This window comes from Syzygium oleosum, unplaced genomic scaffold (genome assembly GCF_021117445.2).
Source record: "Syzygium oleosum isolate NSW1041296 unplaced genomic scaffold, Sole_v2.1 Sole_v2.31, whole genome shotgun sequence".
Classification (NCBI taxonomy): Eukaryota; Viridiplantae; Streptophyta; class Magnoliopsida; order Myrtales; family Myrtaceae; genus Syzygium; species Syzygium oleosum.
In genome coordinates, this window is record NW_026607515.1 from 887,922 (window position 1) to 905,301 (window position 17,380).

The 17,380-nt window shown below is 39.4% G+C and overlaps 1 protein-coding gene across 1 annotated transcript; it reads left to right on the plus strand.

Moving 5' to 3' along the window:
* Nucleotides 1-907: 907 nt before the first annotated feature.
* On the plus strand, nt 908-4,558 carry LOC115686064 (rust resistance kinase Lr10-like). The gene is made up of 3 exons (XM_056304342.1): nt 908-2,294; nt 3,098-3,157; nt 3,287-4,558. The coding sequence occupies exons 1-3, from the start codon at nt 1,487-1,489 to the stop codon at nt 4,453-4,455; spliced, it is 2,037 nt and encodes a 678-aa protein (XP_056160317.1). The 5' UTR covers nt 908-1,486; the 3' UTR covers nt 4,456-4,558.
* Nucleotides 4,559-17,380: the final 12,822 nt, after the last annotated feature.

The window sequence follows — 17,380 nt, forward strand, 5'->3', positions numbered from 1 at the left end:
AAATAAGTAGGGAGCATGATATCGAGTACAAACGAAATGCTTAGAATGGTGATTAGTTCTTGTTGCGGAAGCCAAACGATCGAACAGTAAAATAGACATAACAAGAAAATAAATCGGACACCAGATTTACGTGGTTCAGTCATAGTGACATACGTTCACGGAGAGAGTAGCACGGAATTCCACTATAGATCAAGCGATAAAACGGAGATTACAACAACACTCGAGTCACTCAAACACTCTAAGTGTTTTTCAAACCCCAATTACGCCCAATAATGCATGTAGTGTTTAGCCCCACAATTCCTCACGAAATAATCTCTCAATGTCACGAAGGAATTATACACAAATCTTACCACAATATTTAATCGCTTGAATACTAATTCTTCTTGGATGTAATTCACGAACAAAAATTCACTGAAACACTCACTGCCAAGCATTCACGAACGCGGTGCTTCAAGACTGTGCACGGTAACAGCGCTTCTTGAGCACTCACAAGGCATGCACACTTGCGGCTACGCTATCAAACCCAAGATATATATCCGAAACAGTCTTGGTGGAATCCCACTGGTTGTTCTTCTCTTTAGTTTTCTTCTTTGCTTTTCTTGGACCGTCCTTGAAGGAGTTGATTTTCTTTCTTGACTCGGTCCCACACAAAGTCCACGTTGGACTTTCAAGTTCTGTGGTCGAACTCCTCAGGATAATATCTATCCATGGATTTCAAAACAAATTTATTTCTTTCCTTTCTCTAACCTTTGTTAGACCGAGTCAAAATCCAACTCAAATTCCACAATTCACTTTCCAAATTCAGCCGCTCAGTTCAACGCGCAGTAGATTTTTTTTGTTCTTTTTTTTTCTTGAAATTTATATTTTCGTTTCAGGCTCAAACTCGAGATATATTTTCAACAGTTCTCATGAAGATGACTGGTTTGACCTTCATATCAAGTTGCCAATTCATTTAATGCAATGAAGTAACGACTTAAACAAATATTGTTACTTGAGACTCAGGTGGACCAAGTTTATTGTCATCAACGTTATTACATGTTCTCATTTTCATCTTCACAACATAGCACTCCTGACCCATCGGCCTTGAAATAAGTTACAACATAGATGCCTCACTTATAAGGATTATTATTCAATTTAAGGCACGATATTTCATTTTTACGATACTAAAGCTGATCTTTAGAGACAGTCAATTGGCCAATAAAGTCAAATATAGAAACTGCGAAGAAGTTTCCTTCCAAATCAATTTATGCTAGCTTGACGCTGCGTGTACGACACAATCTCTGCATAATTTCAGCTGATGGAACCTCTAGTTGGTCCACACAAGTTACTTTTCTTGACTTGACTTTGTGTTACTTGTTGGCTTGAAAATTTCGATCACAGATGACTCCCAACTGATCTTTTCGATCATATATAATCCCTCCCTTTATTGATCCACCACCACAATTACCAAGCTAAAACTTTCATTCTTGTATCGAGCAGTGGAGAGATGATTAATTCTCACGGCTCCCTATTTATGTACCACATTTTTCTACTCATATTACTTGTTCTACTACTAGGAACAAGTTGTGGTGCGAAAAAGAATCACTTGTGCACCGCTTCATCTTGCGGCGAAGTCCGTAACATAAGCTATCCTTTTCGATTGAAAGGCAATCCAAAAAGCTGCGGCCACTCTAAGTATGAACTTGCTTGTGAAAATAACCGCACTGTTCTATATCTACATGCCGGTCGATATTATGTGAAGTCGATCCATTACCGTTACCATGATTACAAAGGTAACTTCAGAGGTGACATAACAGTTGTTGACGATAGTCTACAGAAGGGTAATTGTTCGTCCCTCCCTCGTTACTCTTTGGCGGACTCCAACTTCAGTGGAAATGATGTCTACTCTCCTTATTTCAAAAACCTACTGGTCTTCGTGAAGTGCTCATTGCCTGTTGCTTCTACTTCGTATGTTGATACCAAACAGTGTATTGGGGTTGCATACTCTGCCGGCACGCCTTCTAATTTTTCCCAAACGAAGGTGTACTCATACGCTCTTCATGGTCATGGGCCTGATGCATTAGGAGCACTGGACATCCAGGATTCTTGCACTATAACTATGATGGCATTCGCATCGGTCAACATCTTGTGGTGGGAAAAGGATCGTGTGAGTTTATCATACAAGGAACTCCACAACATGATGACCGAGGGATTCAATCTCACATATATAGAATTCAATTCGCAGATTGGAACAGCTCGATTTTGCTTCTTGGGTTTCACATATCGTCTGCAGAGGTGCAGTTACTATAACTCCAGTAAGCGACTTTCCCTAGAGCTTTTCTTTCTTTCTCTCTTTCTTCTTCTTCCTCCTCCTTTCTTAAATGCTAGATCTATTAAGAGATCTTACCAAAATTTAGTCATCCAATTACATAGCAAGTTTCATTTGGATAATGTAATACATAGGACTCACATATTGCGTCATTAATATCTTTAAATGACCCATGGAAAAAATTGCCACATCACTTAAGTAAAAAAGTTTGATAAAATTTGAGTAGATTGAACATGCATTGCTCTTTAATTGTTCCACAACCCATGGAGCTTTTCTGGATTTGATTACTTTATTTTTTATTGGGTAAAAATGTTTGATTTGATAGTAGCTTGTGTCCCTTACATGGTTGCTATTATGCGGGAGAATAAATTGTACGTGTTGGATGATGTTTGTAAATCAGAATTACACGCGAGTGACTGGTGGACTAAATCATCTGGTACATCTTGGAGAACAGAAGCGAATTCGTCTTTCTTTGATAAGAAAGATCATGTCATGATAACATGATTTCCCCAGGTGAATAGAATAGAGTTGGATCTAGGCGCTATATAGGACAGTGAAATTCAATCACTCTTCTTTATTCTAGACTTCTCTACTTGCAAGTTCTAATGAATAAAAGTCTGTCTTTGCACTGCAATGATGGTATGAATTTATCTTTGACTTGGGCTATAGCTTAACGTGAATTATTTTATATTTTACCGCTAAAATGATAAGTTTGGGTCTCCATTGATTGGTCGTTAATGCTTATTAATCATTTGAATCATCTCGAACAAATTCTCTTGCTTTTTACAGATAGTTCTATGAAGGCGGCACTTGCGCTTTATGCACTTCCTTATCTCCCCTTTTTCTTAGGTATGACTAGTCCTTTTCTCCTCGCAACTATGAATATCTCAAGCAGCACTCTGACCAAAAAAAGAACAACTTTCTATCTGTAATTAGAATCATTACACTACGCTAATCTGCATACAAATTTCTCCACAGCCCAATTCATCGCAGCAAAATTCATACTTGGAGCTCCATGTGTGTTGATATTTTTAATCTATAAGTGGATGAGAAGGCACCGAGCAATGGACGAAAACATTGAAGAATTCCTACAAGCTCATAACAACTTTTTTCCCATAAGGTACTCTTACTCGGACATCAAGAAAATCACAAAAAATTTCAAACACAAAATAGGGGAAGGGGGTTATGGCTCTGTGTACAAAGGAATACTTAGAAGTGGCAATGAAGTTGCTGTTAAGATTTTGAACAAACCAAAATCTAATGGCCAAGATTTTATGAGCGAAGTGGCTACTATTGGAAGGATCCACCATGTTAATGTGGTGCAACTTGTTGGCTTTTGCTTTAAAAACTCTAAGCAAGCTCTCGTGTGCGATTTCATGCCAAACGGATCTTTGGATAAACATATTTTCTCTAAAGATGGGGACGATTCTCTTGATTATAAGAAAATATATGAGATATCTCTTGGTGTGGCTAGGGGGATAGAATATTTACATCGGGGATGTGACATACAAATTTTACACTTTGACATCAAGCCTCACAATATTCTTCTAGATCAAAATTTCACTCCAAAAGTTTCTGACTTCGGGCTTGCAAGACTTTATCCCGTGGACCACAAAATAGTGTCATTGACTGCTGCAAGAGGAACCTTGGGATATATGGCTCCTGAGCTATTCTACAAGGACATTGGTGGTGTCTCGTATAAAGCTGATGTCTATAGTTTTGGAATGTTGCTGATGGAAATGGCAGGTAGGAGGAAAAACGCTAAGGCAAATGTTGAGCGTTCAAGTCAAGTTTATTTCCCTTTGTGGGTTTATGATCAACTCAGCAAAGAAAACGAGGTTGAAATGGAAGAAGTAGAAGGGGAAAGGGAGATAACGAGGAAGATGGTAATAGTTGCCCTTTGGTGTATACAGTTAATCCCTAATGATCGGCCATCAATGAGCAGAGTCCTGAACATGCTTGAAGGAGATATTGATCAACTGCGACTGCCTCCAAAACCGCTTCTGTATCCATCCGAGAAGCCACTTGATGATATGGACACTGAAATAGAACTCGAATCATTCTCAATCACATCAAGTGCTCCAACAATTTCCGAAGGATATCGATTTCAGAATAGCAATGAAATTACGGAATCATGCATTGTATGATTTTCTTTTCTCCATGTTTGAATGTATGTAACATAAACGTAGTTCCATCAGGAGCATAATTGACCATGTAATTTGTGAACGTATATGATTTTCGCGTTTGTTACATCCCGTGTTTTGCAGATGAGCTGCCTCATGGCTGTGTCTACATTTCTTGTTTCCTGAGTGCTCCTTATATGACAGACCAAGCTCGACTGCTATGGACCAACGAGTCTCTTCCACTCTTCTCTCCACCGTCCAATATCTAGCTCTCCCCTTCCCGCCAAAACCTCTCACCCTCGCCCCTCGATCGCCGCCTGATCACCCACCTCATGTCCCATAATGGGTCCCATGCCGACCTCCTCTCCTTCTCTCTCCTCCTCATATCCTGCATTCGCTCCCAAGGGTTAGCGCTCGGGAGGTGCTTCCATTGCGTGCTCGCTCAATCCCAGCTTTAGCCTAACTCGGTGATTCTCAACTCGCTCATCAGTCTCACCTCGAAATCCAATGACCGGGAGGACTTTTAGGGAGATGGGTAGTAAAAGGGATTTGGTTTTTTTGGAGTCCCATGATCTCTTGCTATTCCAATACCCACATCGCGTTTGAAGCAGCCGATACTTCGACCAAAAAAAAAAATTAACACTCGATACTTTCGTTCATATGCTTGAAGATGATTTTTTTCCCTCGGGCTTGTTCGGTTCTGAAGAATGCATCATTGGGTGATAAGAGTTTCAGGGTTATAATTAAAGGGAGCTGTCTTGATTCTGATGTGTTTTGGGTGTGCATTAATTGACACGTTTGCAAGGGTAGGGCTGATTTGGTTTCAGCTCGTGAGTTGTTTGAGAAAATGCCTGAGAGGAATGTGGTTGCGTGGATAATTGCAAGATATACTCAGTTGGGTCGTCCAAAGAAACCTATTGATTTGTTTTTGGATATGCTGGTCCTGTGCCAAATAGATTTACGCTTATAGTTGTTTTGTCGGCATGTTCGGGGTTGGAGCTACTATCCCTTGGGTTGCAATTGCATTCCTGGATTATATGGTCTGGATTAGCTTCAGATGTTTGTGTTGGATGCAACTTGGTGGACATGTACGTGAAGTGTGTAGCTAGTGGATCACTTCATCATTTGAGAAAGGTGTTTGATCGAGTGCAAGATCATAACGTGATGTCTTGGGCACCGATAATCACGGGACATGTGCAAACTGAAGAGAACGAGGAGACCGTCAAACTCTCTTATGGGAAATAATAAAAGATCCAGCGAGACCACACCATTTCACATTGCCTGGTGTTGAAAAGGCATGTGGAAGTATTTGTGATAATAGATGTGGGTATACGAATATACGCTGTAGCTATAAATTTGTGCTTTGCATTTGACACCTGCGTGCGTAATTCTCTCATTAGCATGTATTCCCAGTCGGGCCACATGGAAGATGCTCAGAGAGCTATGGATGCACCATTTGAAAAGAATTCGATTTCTTATAATACCCTTGCGGATGCCTACTCCAAAAGTTTGGAGTCTGATGAAGCCTTTGAACTACTACATGAGATTGAGAAGAGAGGAATTGGACAGGTGCTTTTACATTTGCCAGCCTTTTAAGTGGAGCTGCCCGTATCGACTCCATGGGTAAGGGGGAGCAAATCAGGGCTCGACTCAAAAGCAGTGCATTTTCAATGGTTTGATCTCTATGTATTCCAGGTGTGGAAACAAAGAAGCTGCTTTTGGAGTTTTCTGTGAGACGAGAGAAATATATTAAAACTTGGACTTCAATGGTCACTGGTTTTGCAAAACATCGATTTGCTTGAGGACGTTGTGAGGCCGAATGAGAGTCACCTTTGTTGCTGTTTTATCCATTACTCAGCCCAGGCTCAGGATACAGCATGAGCCCTATCCAGAAGAACCCTCATCTGTAGAACAGATGCAAAATAGCAAGATCAACCGCTTTGTTCTATGGGATAATAACACAAATAATCCCTAAACTTTGGTCAAATGTGCAATTTGATCCCTGAACTTTTAATTTGTTCAATGTAGTCCCTAATCTTTAGCCTAATGTTCTACTTGGTCCCTAAACTTTTAATCTGTTCAATGTGGTCCCTGGACTTTTGGCACATGTTCAATTTAGTCCATAAACTATATGAAAATATTCAATGTAATCCCTGAATTTGAATTAATGGAAAGACTACAATGAACATTTTCATATAGTTCAGGGACTAAATTGAACATGTACTAAAAGTTTAGAGACCACATTGAATAAATTAAAAATTCGAGGACCAAATTGCATATTGAACAAAGTTCAGAGACTGTTTGTGTCATTTTCCCTTGTTCTATGAAAAGCCTATGTTTTTCTAAACAAACAATGTCATGTAAAAAAATTTTAAATAGAACAAGATCTTGATCAACTTTAGTGAGTCCCAGAGTGTCAAGTGACATAATTTACATTGTCCAGAGTCAAAGAGTAGCACGTGTAATATGCCATCCCACAGTATGTCTTCTTGTCTGGTTAGTCCATGTACCTCAATGTGGGACTCAAGGACCCAGCATATAAATACATAGAACTTGGAAATGTGAAGATACAAATAATCACCGTGCCTTTCTGCTCTTGAGAGCTGTATAGAGCAGGCCGATAGCAAAGATAATGGCAAGCAATCCATCTGTATAGAGCCATTGGGATTGACACTTCTCTAGAGCCGGGTTTTCAGCTTAGGGATATTATATTTGCTGATTAAACCCTGTTGAAGAGGCACTTGTGAGGATTAATTAACCACCAATTCATTTAGTTCTGTTCCCACGCTAGCCTTTTTTGAGTCGCGTGTAAGTTTTATAGTACCTTGAAGGCCTCTTGATTGAAGAGAACAGCAATCAACATGCCAAAGAATTGACCTGCGATCCTAGTGAATCTCGTAATGATTATTGAATATGGTAAGAAGAAATAGCAGCAATGCCGTCCAGACTCAAACCCTACAAAGAATGCAGTACCGTAAATTGGCCATATTTATGTTCTGATTCACGACACCAATGTAAGCTCTACATGACCGTAAGAAAACTTTCATTCCTTACCAGCCAGCCCATGCCAAATAAAACTCTCTCCCCAAGTCCGACCTTCCCTTGGCAAAATTGTACAGATTACAGTACATTATAAGAGTTGGTTCGACGACCCCTAAGATCAAAAGAGGCTGGCCACGGAAAATCAAGTAGATAATCTTGCATAGAGCAGTTGAAGCTAACATCTCAACTATGATTAAACTGCCATCAAACATTCAAATGTAACATAAGTTCATGGTCAGCGAGACAAGATCAAGGAAACAAATGGTCAAAAAGTGTAATTGACAAAAGAATTCCATTAGTGAATTGTAGTTTCAATAATGAGCGCCAGAGTCGACGACTCACTGGTGTCTCAACTTGGTTGGGGCTATAACAGGAAGAGAAGAAGCAAAGAAGATACATGCTGTTGGGGTTGAACCTGAACATAAAGGATCAAAACCACCATGATCTAGAAATGCTCTACTTCCAAGGATACGATCTAATTACTTGGACGGCATTGCAGAAGAAAGTAAAGGCGGTTTGAATCCAAGTGGTTCAAGCTTCAAGCCACTGAAGTCAACGGCTGAAAAGGTCCCCCGAAGTTTACATCCTGGTGTCCACCCGCGATAAGGTTCGGAACTTGCGAATTCGGCATACGTGCAGCCTCTAATGCAGCATTTGTTGTCATTGTTTGTGCTTCCGATGAAGGACGAGCAAGATTACCGCGGGGCACGAGATGTGGAGGTAGATTGTGAGATTTAGCCTGCTCGTCATCATTTCTCAACCACAAGCGTGAGCACGAGTCAGCTTCACAACTTGAAATAATGGTGTTCGACTAGAATGCACACCAAGACTATCATGTTGTTTCCAGCAATGTGTTTTATTAGTGGTAACAACTATGATCATCCCAACATACAATTCCTATCGGAAGAATATTCATGTCCTCTGAAGCGAGAGATCACAAGGCAAACAAAGTTATGCCACACCCCATGCCATAAGCCGACAAAGCAACTTGCACTCTTGGACGATGCATGTATTTAAATTAGTGCAGACAAAAGAATTCGCAAAGTTAAATAATGTGCACAAGCGGGATATTTGATTAAAGATCCTCCATAGCAGGTAAGTAGATTTCAGATTGAGATGAACGGTTAAGCTAATCACCAGAGTAGGTACTATGTTCGACTTGATGGAGTTAAAGGTAAAAGAAATTGTAGAAGATTACCATAAAAAATTGACTCACAGAAGCGAGATCAGGAAACATTGAAAGAATCAAGTTTCTTCCCCATTGGCATAGTTCGTCACGCTCGCTGGAGAATCATCCTGATGAGAAAGATCATTCGTTGGGCCAGGAGGCTGCATAGCCATCGCTTCCAGTTGCAACCATGTGTTGTTCCGCGGCACCGTGAAAGGTGGGCGAGAACAACTGAAACCTCACACAACGAAGAGTTCAAACTATGACAACCGGACTTGTCTAATGGACCGCAAACTGAAACCTCACACAATTTTTCTTAGTCATTCTTGAGAGTGTCAACTAGCTTTCGTTTCTCTTGTTCAGGAAGTTGACCCAAGTATACACAAACCCAGATGCTATGAAGGATAGAAGCTATGCATTTGAACTGTGAAGTCCCATCTTAATGGAGTGAAATCTTATTAGAGCCTTCCAGGCATTGGACGAAGATTCATAGCTTGATGCTGTTGCTCGAGCAACCGGTCGAGCCTGAGGATCTGTCACTTCAACGCTAGCCTTGAGTAGTAATTTCAGAAAACGTCCTGATTCAGTTCTTCCACTGTCCTAAACTGGAATTGGAAGGACAAGTTCAGAATCTTTGCACACAGATACAACGGATACAAGAAACAGCGGGTAAACAGGATCGAATCTAGTTACTCCCGTGAATGATAGTAGCATCCCAAAATCGAAGTACGAACCAGGTTAGGACTTTTAGCGCCCATGTTAAATTTGCTTGCCAGATCACCTAAATCAATCATTCAGAATACTCAACTGGGCAATAAATCGACCCAATATGTTCCATGGTTGATTGGTCACCTTTGTCGGTGAAAACAACGAAGTCAGGAGTTCTGAATTCTCTTGGGTAAAATATAGTGTCAACCCAATTAAGATGTGGCTCCTTATATACTGGCCTAACCATTCTCTGTCGACATCTAATTATTGTAACACGAGTTCAAACACTTAATTAGGACTTGCCCTTCCTGCCCCCTAGGTTTAGGTAAATAATAGACTTGACCGGGTAGATACAATTTTCAAGCCTCCGTAAAATACTCACTAGTGGTAGGATCAGTTGGCCTAAGTTATTTCCATTGATCAATTGACTAAGAGTTAGAAGAACATATGTGGAAACTGCCGTATTCAGTTGGATCGATATGGAATGATTGGATGTCCGAGGCCTTGAGATGACATCATTGATCGCATTGATGACCAGCAGCCTGATCACATCAAAGATGTGTCTCACTATGTGATTCGCCATCTTATTCTGTTCTTCCTTGAACAAGCTCTTCATGGTAGCCACCAAAGTGGGGTTTGGTGCTAACTCCCTTGCTTGCTCCTCCGTAAAGTGTCATGAGATTTTGACGTTGACCCCCTAGGCTTGACTCTGCTACTTGAGCGGTTGAGGTCTCAAACTGGGTAGCCATATCATTGGGTTGTTACCTACGTCATGTTAGGCTCTGGATGATTCCTTATTCTCGACATTGTACTTCCTCAAATCGATTACACTGGTTACACTAGGTGTGCCAAAAAGATGTTTCACCAGAATTTGTCTTGATGACGAAGTGCCTTTTACCGAAAGTTGTTCTTCGGTTTTTATTAAAGGAAACAAGTTCGACGGTGATTCCGGATAGGAAATATCATAGGTACACAAGGAAATCAATAGATATACTTCAACGATGTACAATCGACGTTAAAGTACACAAGATAAATATACAAAGCCGAAATTTAATCGACAAGAAAGCACCTAGAAACCATAACAAAGATACATGCTGGCATTTAATCAATAAGAAATCATCGCTACTCATCAAGTTGTTAACTATTTTTTCATCGGTGACTTCTGCTGTTCACCAAACTCTGCTGTCATCAGCTAAGTCTATCACTTATTCATAATTACCAAAAGTTGATCATCATTTTGTGTAAACAATATCGTTTATAGTTATATCATTATTTAATTAGTATTAATGTTAAGATAATCATTTTACTGGATTTCTTTCTACTATACCAGCTATTTATTATTATAAATTATAACATAATTATTATTTATAAATTGTCAAATCTTTTCATCTATGGTTTTCAAACTATGACGATAAACAAAGTAAGCTCCATTTATCTATCATCGAAAGTATTATGAGAATTCTTTACTATTCCAAACTTATTATGAGAATTCTTTACTATTACAAGCTTCTTTTCCATGGTATAATGGTAAACAAAACGATAGGACGGTCTTCAAATTATATTCCATGCTGCAAACCAAACTAGGGGCAGCTATTTTATTCTTAATCCCACTATGTTGTATTCTCATGGATGACTATTCCATTCTTACCTTATTTCTTTTCCTGAATCAAACGTATCATATGCGTTTTTTGTTTTCTTGTTCCTTGCCAAAATCTTCTATCAGCCAATCCAAATCCACTATCTAAAAAGCTTATTTTCCTAATAATTTTCTTCGCCAAAACTCTTTCTATGGGCAAAGGAGGAAGGTTCTTTTCGTTTTCCCCTAACACTTGATGACTATAAGTATAATACTAAATCTACTAACGAAGCCTGCCCCAACTAAGTAAGATGGAATAGCGTTTATACATGGAGAGGTTCACTTTAACGTCTAGTAGCATTATTTCGTTCCAAAGTCATGTTATATATTCGGGTTTCAACTCTTATATTACTTGTTATGAATTTTGTTATAAAATGACACGGAAGGTAACTAATCTTGCAATTCAAGTCTAATGCGAGAAGAAAAAAATTACCAGAGAAATCATTGAGAAATGATGAGGAACCAGAGATTTACCTAGTTGGTCCGACTATCAATCACTTAATCGTTCAAGTGTTTTGCAGGCATAGATTACACCCAAAACAAATCATATTATTTCACAATCTCTTACAGAGAACTTACTCAGAAAACTCATAAATAAGTAATTCTAACAATCATCATGTTAGCTCTAGTGTGCATTAACCAAGTATAGTTTAAGTATTTACATAGATAATATCAAAAATAGAAAACTCCGCTCGGTTCCGTAATTTAAGTGGGGGGCCCTGGCGGTGGGTTACTGGGCAAGTCTCCCCCGAGGTATAGGCGCCCCGATTACCTGTGCGGGCTCGTCTCCGGGGAATGGTGGCAGATCCTCGGTTACCAAAAAAAAAATGGAAAACCCTTTTTAGAAAAGCTACTCAAATTAGAAAACCATTCGAACTAAAAAAAAAAAAAAACCCACTCAACTCAGCAAATCTACTCAAAGTAGGAAACATATTTACATCATATTTCCTCTAGTGGTTCAAACTCCGTACACATCAATTGAGTTGTCAAATTTGTATACTGTTCAACCCAACCGGTCCAAGTCTTCACTTGACTTCCAAGCTCCCCCGCAGATTCGTTCACCTTTCAAATCTGTCGACCGTGGAAATCCAAACTTGACGTTTCCAATGTAAATGCAGCGACAAGCAAGTCAACATTGTACTTTGCCCCTGCTCTTTCTGGTCAATCTCCCGACAATCTCTCGTCGACCTGATTGATTCTATGGAATTAATATCATTCCCTCCCAAATAAAAAATTAAATAAAACAGTTGAGAGAGTTCTTATTCTATACGATGCCCCTGAGGAGAAAGGTGGGCATGCCTGTGCCCATATGCACTAGGTTTCTCTGTCCTTCAATTACATGGACCAAAGTTGCACACGCAACAGTGAACTAATATAGTTTGATTCATGCAGAATTATATTGTTTTTTCCTTACTGACAGAACATAGGATGAAGGGAAAAGTGCCAAAATTGGCATCAATGCAAAAGGTTTAGGACTGAATTGGCACCACAAAAAGGTTTAGGACTAAATTGGCACTAATGCAAAAGGTTTAGGACTTTTTTGGCACTTTTCCCTAGGATGAAAGTATGAGATTAAATTAAGTGGTTTGCGTGTTTGACGCTAATTTCACGGTGCTGTCTTGGTCGAAGATACCGGTTGGCTCAGGTTGTTTGCCCCGATGCGGAGATTCACCCTCTTCTGCATCATAGGGTTGCAACACGTTGATCGATTGATGCCGTGTGAAACCCGACCGGCGACACGATTCAAGAGTGAAACTCTTGAGAAGTTTCTTGGGCAATTTCTTCAATCCCTTTCAGTCCATTTCGAGGAATTTAACGGGAAAGGAAGACAACGACTTGTCCTCTTCTTTTCTACGACACAAAAGGGGTGTTTAAGATGCACTGTTAACGAAAGATATGAATTATAGTGTCATTTTATGAGTAAAATATGAGTATTGTCTAGTTTAGAAAAAAGAAAGTAATATGATTCAACATGGTATATTTGATCATACTTCCCCATACTACAAATCATATTACCTACCATGTAAACAAAACAACGGTGAGCATGGTCTCGATGGTCGATTTTCAAGACAGAGCATGGAATTGTGATGGTCGGAAAAAAAAAACCAATTTCAAAGTTTTAAATTTGCGAAACTTCGCATGAAATTTTTAATGACAAACATGATAGTTTCTATTGGTTGAGTGGTTTGGGTAATATTTCAAATTTAAGCCGGGGGATGTCCAGACTTTTGGAGTGCAAAGACTTGGTTTTCAATGGTTCTATCATTAATTTAGCCGGCCAAATCTAACTTTCCTATATCATGATTTGAGGAGACCAACTTTTGCTTTGACTGCCAAACGACACGTCTAATTAAAAATTAGGAGGCAGAACCATAAGTCAAGAAAATAATATTCACCCAAGCACCACCTAATTGGACCAGATAAAGAGGGTCTTCCCTTTACATTGGCAAGTGGCAATCGCAAACATTCTTTTATGGAAAGAGATGTTGGTGTGATGTCGGTCTCCCTTCGCTCTTTGCTTAATTTCACATAAGATATTGAGAGATCTTGGACATACAAGGTCTGTCTGTATGCTAGGTAGAGTGAGCTCTACGTTAAAACTCATTCACCAGCTGATCCGATATGATCATTTTTTGTCTCAAAATCGGTAGCCCAATTCTCTATCAATTTGATCCAGACACCTGTTGACTCAATTAAAGATGAGATCCTTTTTTTATTGTAGATTTGTGGTAAGAAAACGTTGAAGCAAGATACACGTCACATGTAACATGAAATGTGGGATTATGAGACCCTCTTAATAACAAAATTCGGTTTTTACTATGTTGTGATCATTACCCACATTCATCGCATAATGGGTGTCACTAGCAACGATCCATCATCCTTGATGTATCATGATCTCGGAAGGATTTGACTTTTAAAATTGAGAGGATCCTAGCCAATTCGCGAAAGTTTACGTAAACCATTTTTCCTTGGTAAAAATTTAGTTAAACTTGTTCAGTAAATTTCTCAAATCAACCTGCAATACCGTTACAATTACTCGATTTTTGTGGAATGTGGGAAGTGTGATGAACCGATCGCATTAATCAAGTACTGTAAGGGGTCCGGATATGTAATATTCTTTAAAAGAAATCGTTTACCGAATAACGTGATTAAAAGAAAAGAAAGTAACATGTGTCGGATGAATTATGGCCCTTACCCTTCAAACAATTTTATTCAATGTGAAGTTATTCTTTTTGAAAGCTTCTGTGGAGATTTAGTATCTTTAGTGATACCCAAATGAATATAATGAAATCCCATTCTGTCTAGGGCAGTAATGATATCCGACATGCATGGTGTACCTTATGAAACAAAAGCTTGGAATCCTGAATTCGATTCTTATTCTCAGGATAATGTGGGAATTATGCACCAGTATAACCACGGGTCAATTCACATGTGGCGTCCTCTTCTTACATGTGACCAAGTATTCAAATCCAAGACGACATTGAAACCAACTACAGATGCCTATCTTGCATCGGTTGTTACGGAGACAAGCTTTTCTGTTTGTGTCTCATATGCATCTCTTCCCCAAAAGTCTCTCTGTATCTAGTGCTTCCTATTGTGAGGAACAACAATTAACGCAGATTCTCGTGAATTTAGACGTTGTAAGTAATGTGCATTGATTGTGCCGTATCGGTGGGGGATTTCAGTTGGGTCAACATTATCTGACAACCTGCCCAATGCAATTGCTGTGTTGTTTTTCCCCTTCTTTTTCATTCAAAGGGAAGGGCTTTATCTGAATCTTACAATTTCATAAATGAAATCTATTCGGTCTGTTGTTGGGGTAACCAAGTTCGTACAAAAGCAGTGAACAAAACATGCGCACATTGCTAGTCTAGGGCGTCAATCTAGGGTTGCACGTGGTTGGCTCTCGCGCTAATGGGAGAAAGAGAGACAGAAGTGGGAGAGGTCACAGTAAAGTGAAGGAGCAAGGAGGAGGGCACAAAACAGTCTGTTGGTGTCGCTTATAGGTAAGCTCAACGACAGAGATAGACGACGGCATCGAGTGGGATAATGATGATGTGAACCCTCAAAAAGATAGATTGAAGAAGTCCATTCGCTCCCTAAATACAGAGAGGATCTAAATAATTAAAGTGTAACAGCAAGAAAATGTATAACTTTTAGTCCAGATCACATGTACTATTGAAAAGATTGGCTATTGAACATGCACAGTGGCTTTCTTCTTTTTTCTTTGTTTCCCATTCCACATTGTTGTTGGGTCTAAACGTATTTGTGCTGTCAAAGGAATAACACATAATGAAATAGCCGTCGAACACTTTTGACGTGGAATGGTACGTGAAGTTCATGCAAAAAAAGACCATGCGACCACAGCAGATGACCACATTATTTCGAATTGACATGGAGCTGTCAAGTTTGATTGTTAGATTCAGGACCAGGGACAGTGGATTTCCTTCTTCTTTTGAATCCAAACCCTAAAGTGGACGTAGAGGAGAGTAAGGGAGTAAAAGTTGATCAAACTTAATGCTTTTGAGATATGGGATAAGAATCTTTTGTTAATAGAGAAGGGAAAAAGAGCTTATGCCAGCAGAATCTTTTCAGAAAAAGCTAAATCCAGAGTCATAATTAATGAAGATACTAAGTATAGTCATTAGTCACCCTCTTGTCTTGTACAGGAATCTAGATTTGGTATAGCTTAAACACATCGGCTGAGAGCTCTGCACAAATCACATGATTCATTAGCAGCTCTTATGCAACAAGCATAATAATGAGCAGTGGTTAGTAACATGGTTGTGGACTAGGAAGCACAGACACTCTCCGGAGGCTTCCGTGTCGTGTTGGACAGGTGTCGGACGTGTCAGACACCAACACTCGTCCGACACTCTTTTTTTATTTTTTATTTATTTGTAGATTTGAATCAAATTAATTTGATTGAAATAATCATAAAACTGATAATTTATCATGTATACATAAAAATATTTATTTAATATATAACATGTCCCAACGTGTCGGAATTTTATATTTTTTTAGAAATGACGTGTCGGTATGTTGTTTCTTGTCGTGTCGCATGTAGGTGTCGGTGCTACTTAGGTTGTGGATGGTAGAGATTTCCGGTGTGGACACAAATTGTCTAGAGATTTGTTGGCTAGCAAAAGGTATCGTCATGACTTCATTATGTTAAGAAATCTGATTACATGTGATCCCATTTGGAACTGCATCTCATTAAAGAAAAACCCATTTGATGAGAGGTAGATGACATCTCTATGTTAAGTAGAATATACATGTCCACGAGAAAGCTCCATTATTGCACCCCGAAAGGGGCAAGAAAAGAAAGAGAAAGCGAGAAATCGCATTGCAAACTTCCCGACACCCTCCTTCTTTTTTCCTCGCAAGGTCTTCAAAGTGCATCAGAGATGGATAGCACCTATTAGCCGATTCGTGCGGACCCATTACTCTCTGTTCGGTATCGGTTATGAGAGAATCACTTTCGATAGGTAGATCTATCAAAATGGATCATGAATCTATTTCTTAACTCATATATTAGTAAATGGATCATAAATTGGTTAGTTATATTTAGTAAATTAATCATAAATGGGTATAAGTATAATATGGATCCATAAATGGGTCGTTAATGAATTTACAATTTATTTAAACTCAACTTATCTCTCCCGTCCTCACTCAATCTCACGCTTACTTACTCTACACTCTCATTTTAGTTCGGGTATGAGTTTTCCTAGATTTAGTTAAATATGAAAGTGTTTTAGCAATATGAATCGGAGCGGATATGGATAAGGTATGGATCATTAGATTTGCATTATATGAAAATGGGTCAAAACGGGTTAAATGAGTTCATTTGGATCGGACCATTGTCGACCCGACCTAAACCCAACCCAACCCGATCTACCCGTTTGATACGTCTATCGACAGGTATCGGCACGGAACCACGTATGTGAACTAGTTGCAATTTCCCAAAACTTTCGGTGCGAGTTTTATGATCATCCTTAAAACATCCGTGGAAATTGATTTCCCTTCACCGACGGCGGCGCGCGAGACAAAAACTATCCATGAATCATTTAATGGTCGAGACCGGAGGAGGGACTATCACAGCGTATTTGGTTAGTTTACTACAAGTGAGCGCGTTCATGATTCACACTAATCACACACTCTTTGGCACAGATTATTTTCTATCTATGGCCCAGGGCCTTTCCTAATGTGCTCCGACGTGTATTTTACGTGGTTCAAACTTGACACGTAGGGACAAAAGGAAAGGGCCGGGAAAAGGCTGTTTTGGTCAATTGCGCGCGACACTTCCAAGAGCCCAAAAAGCAACTTTATCGAATTAAATAAAGAAAAAGAAGATGTGAAAGGCTGAAATCTCTCGGCAAAGAGACACCTCCCTC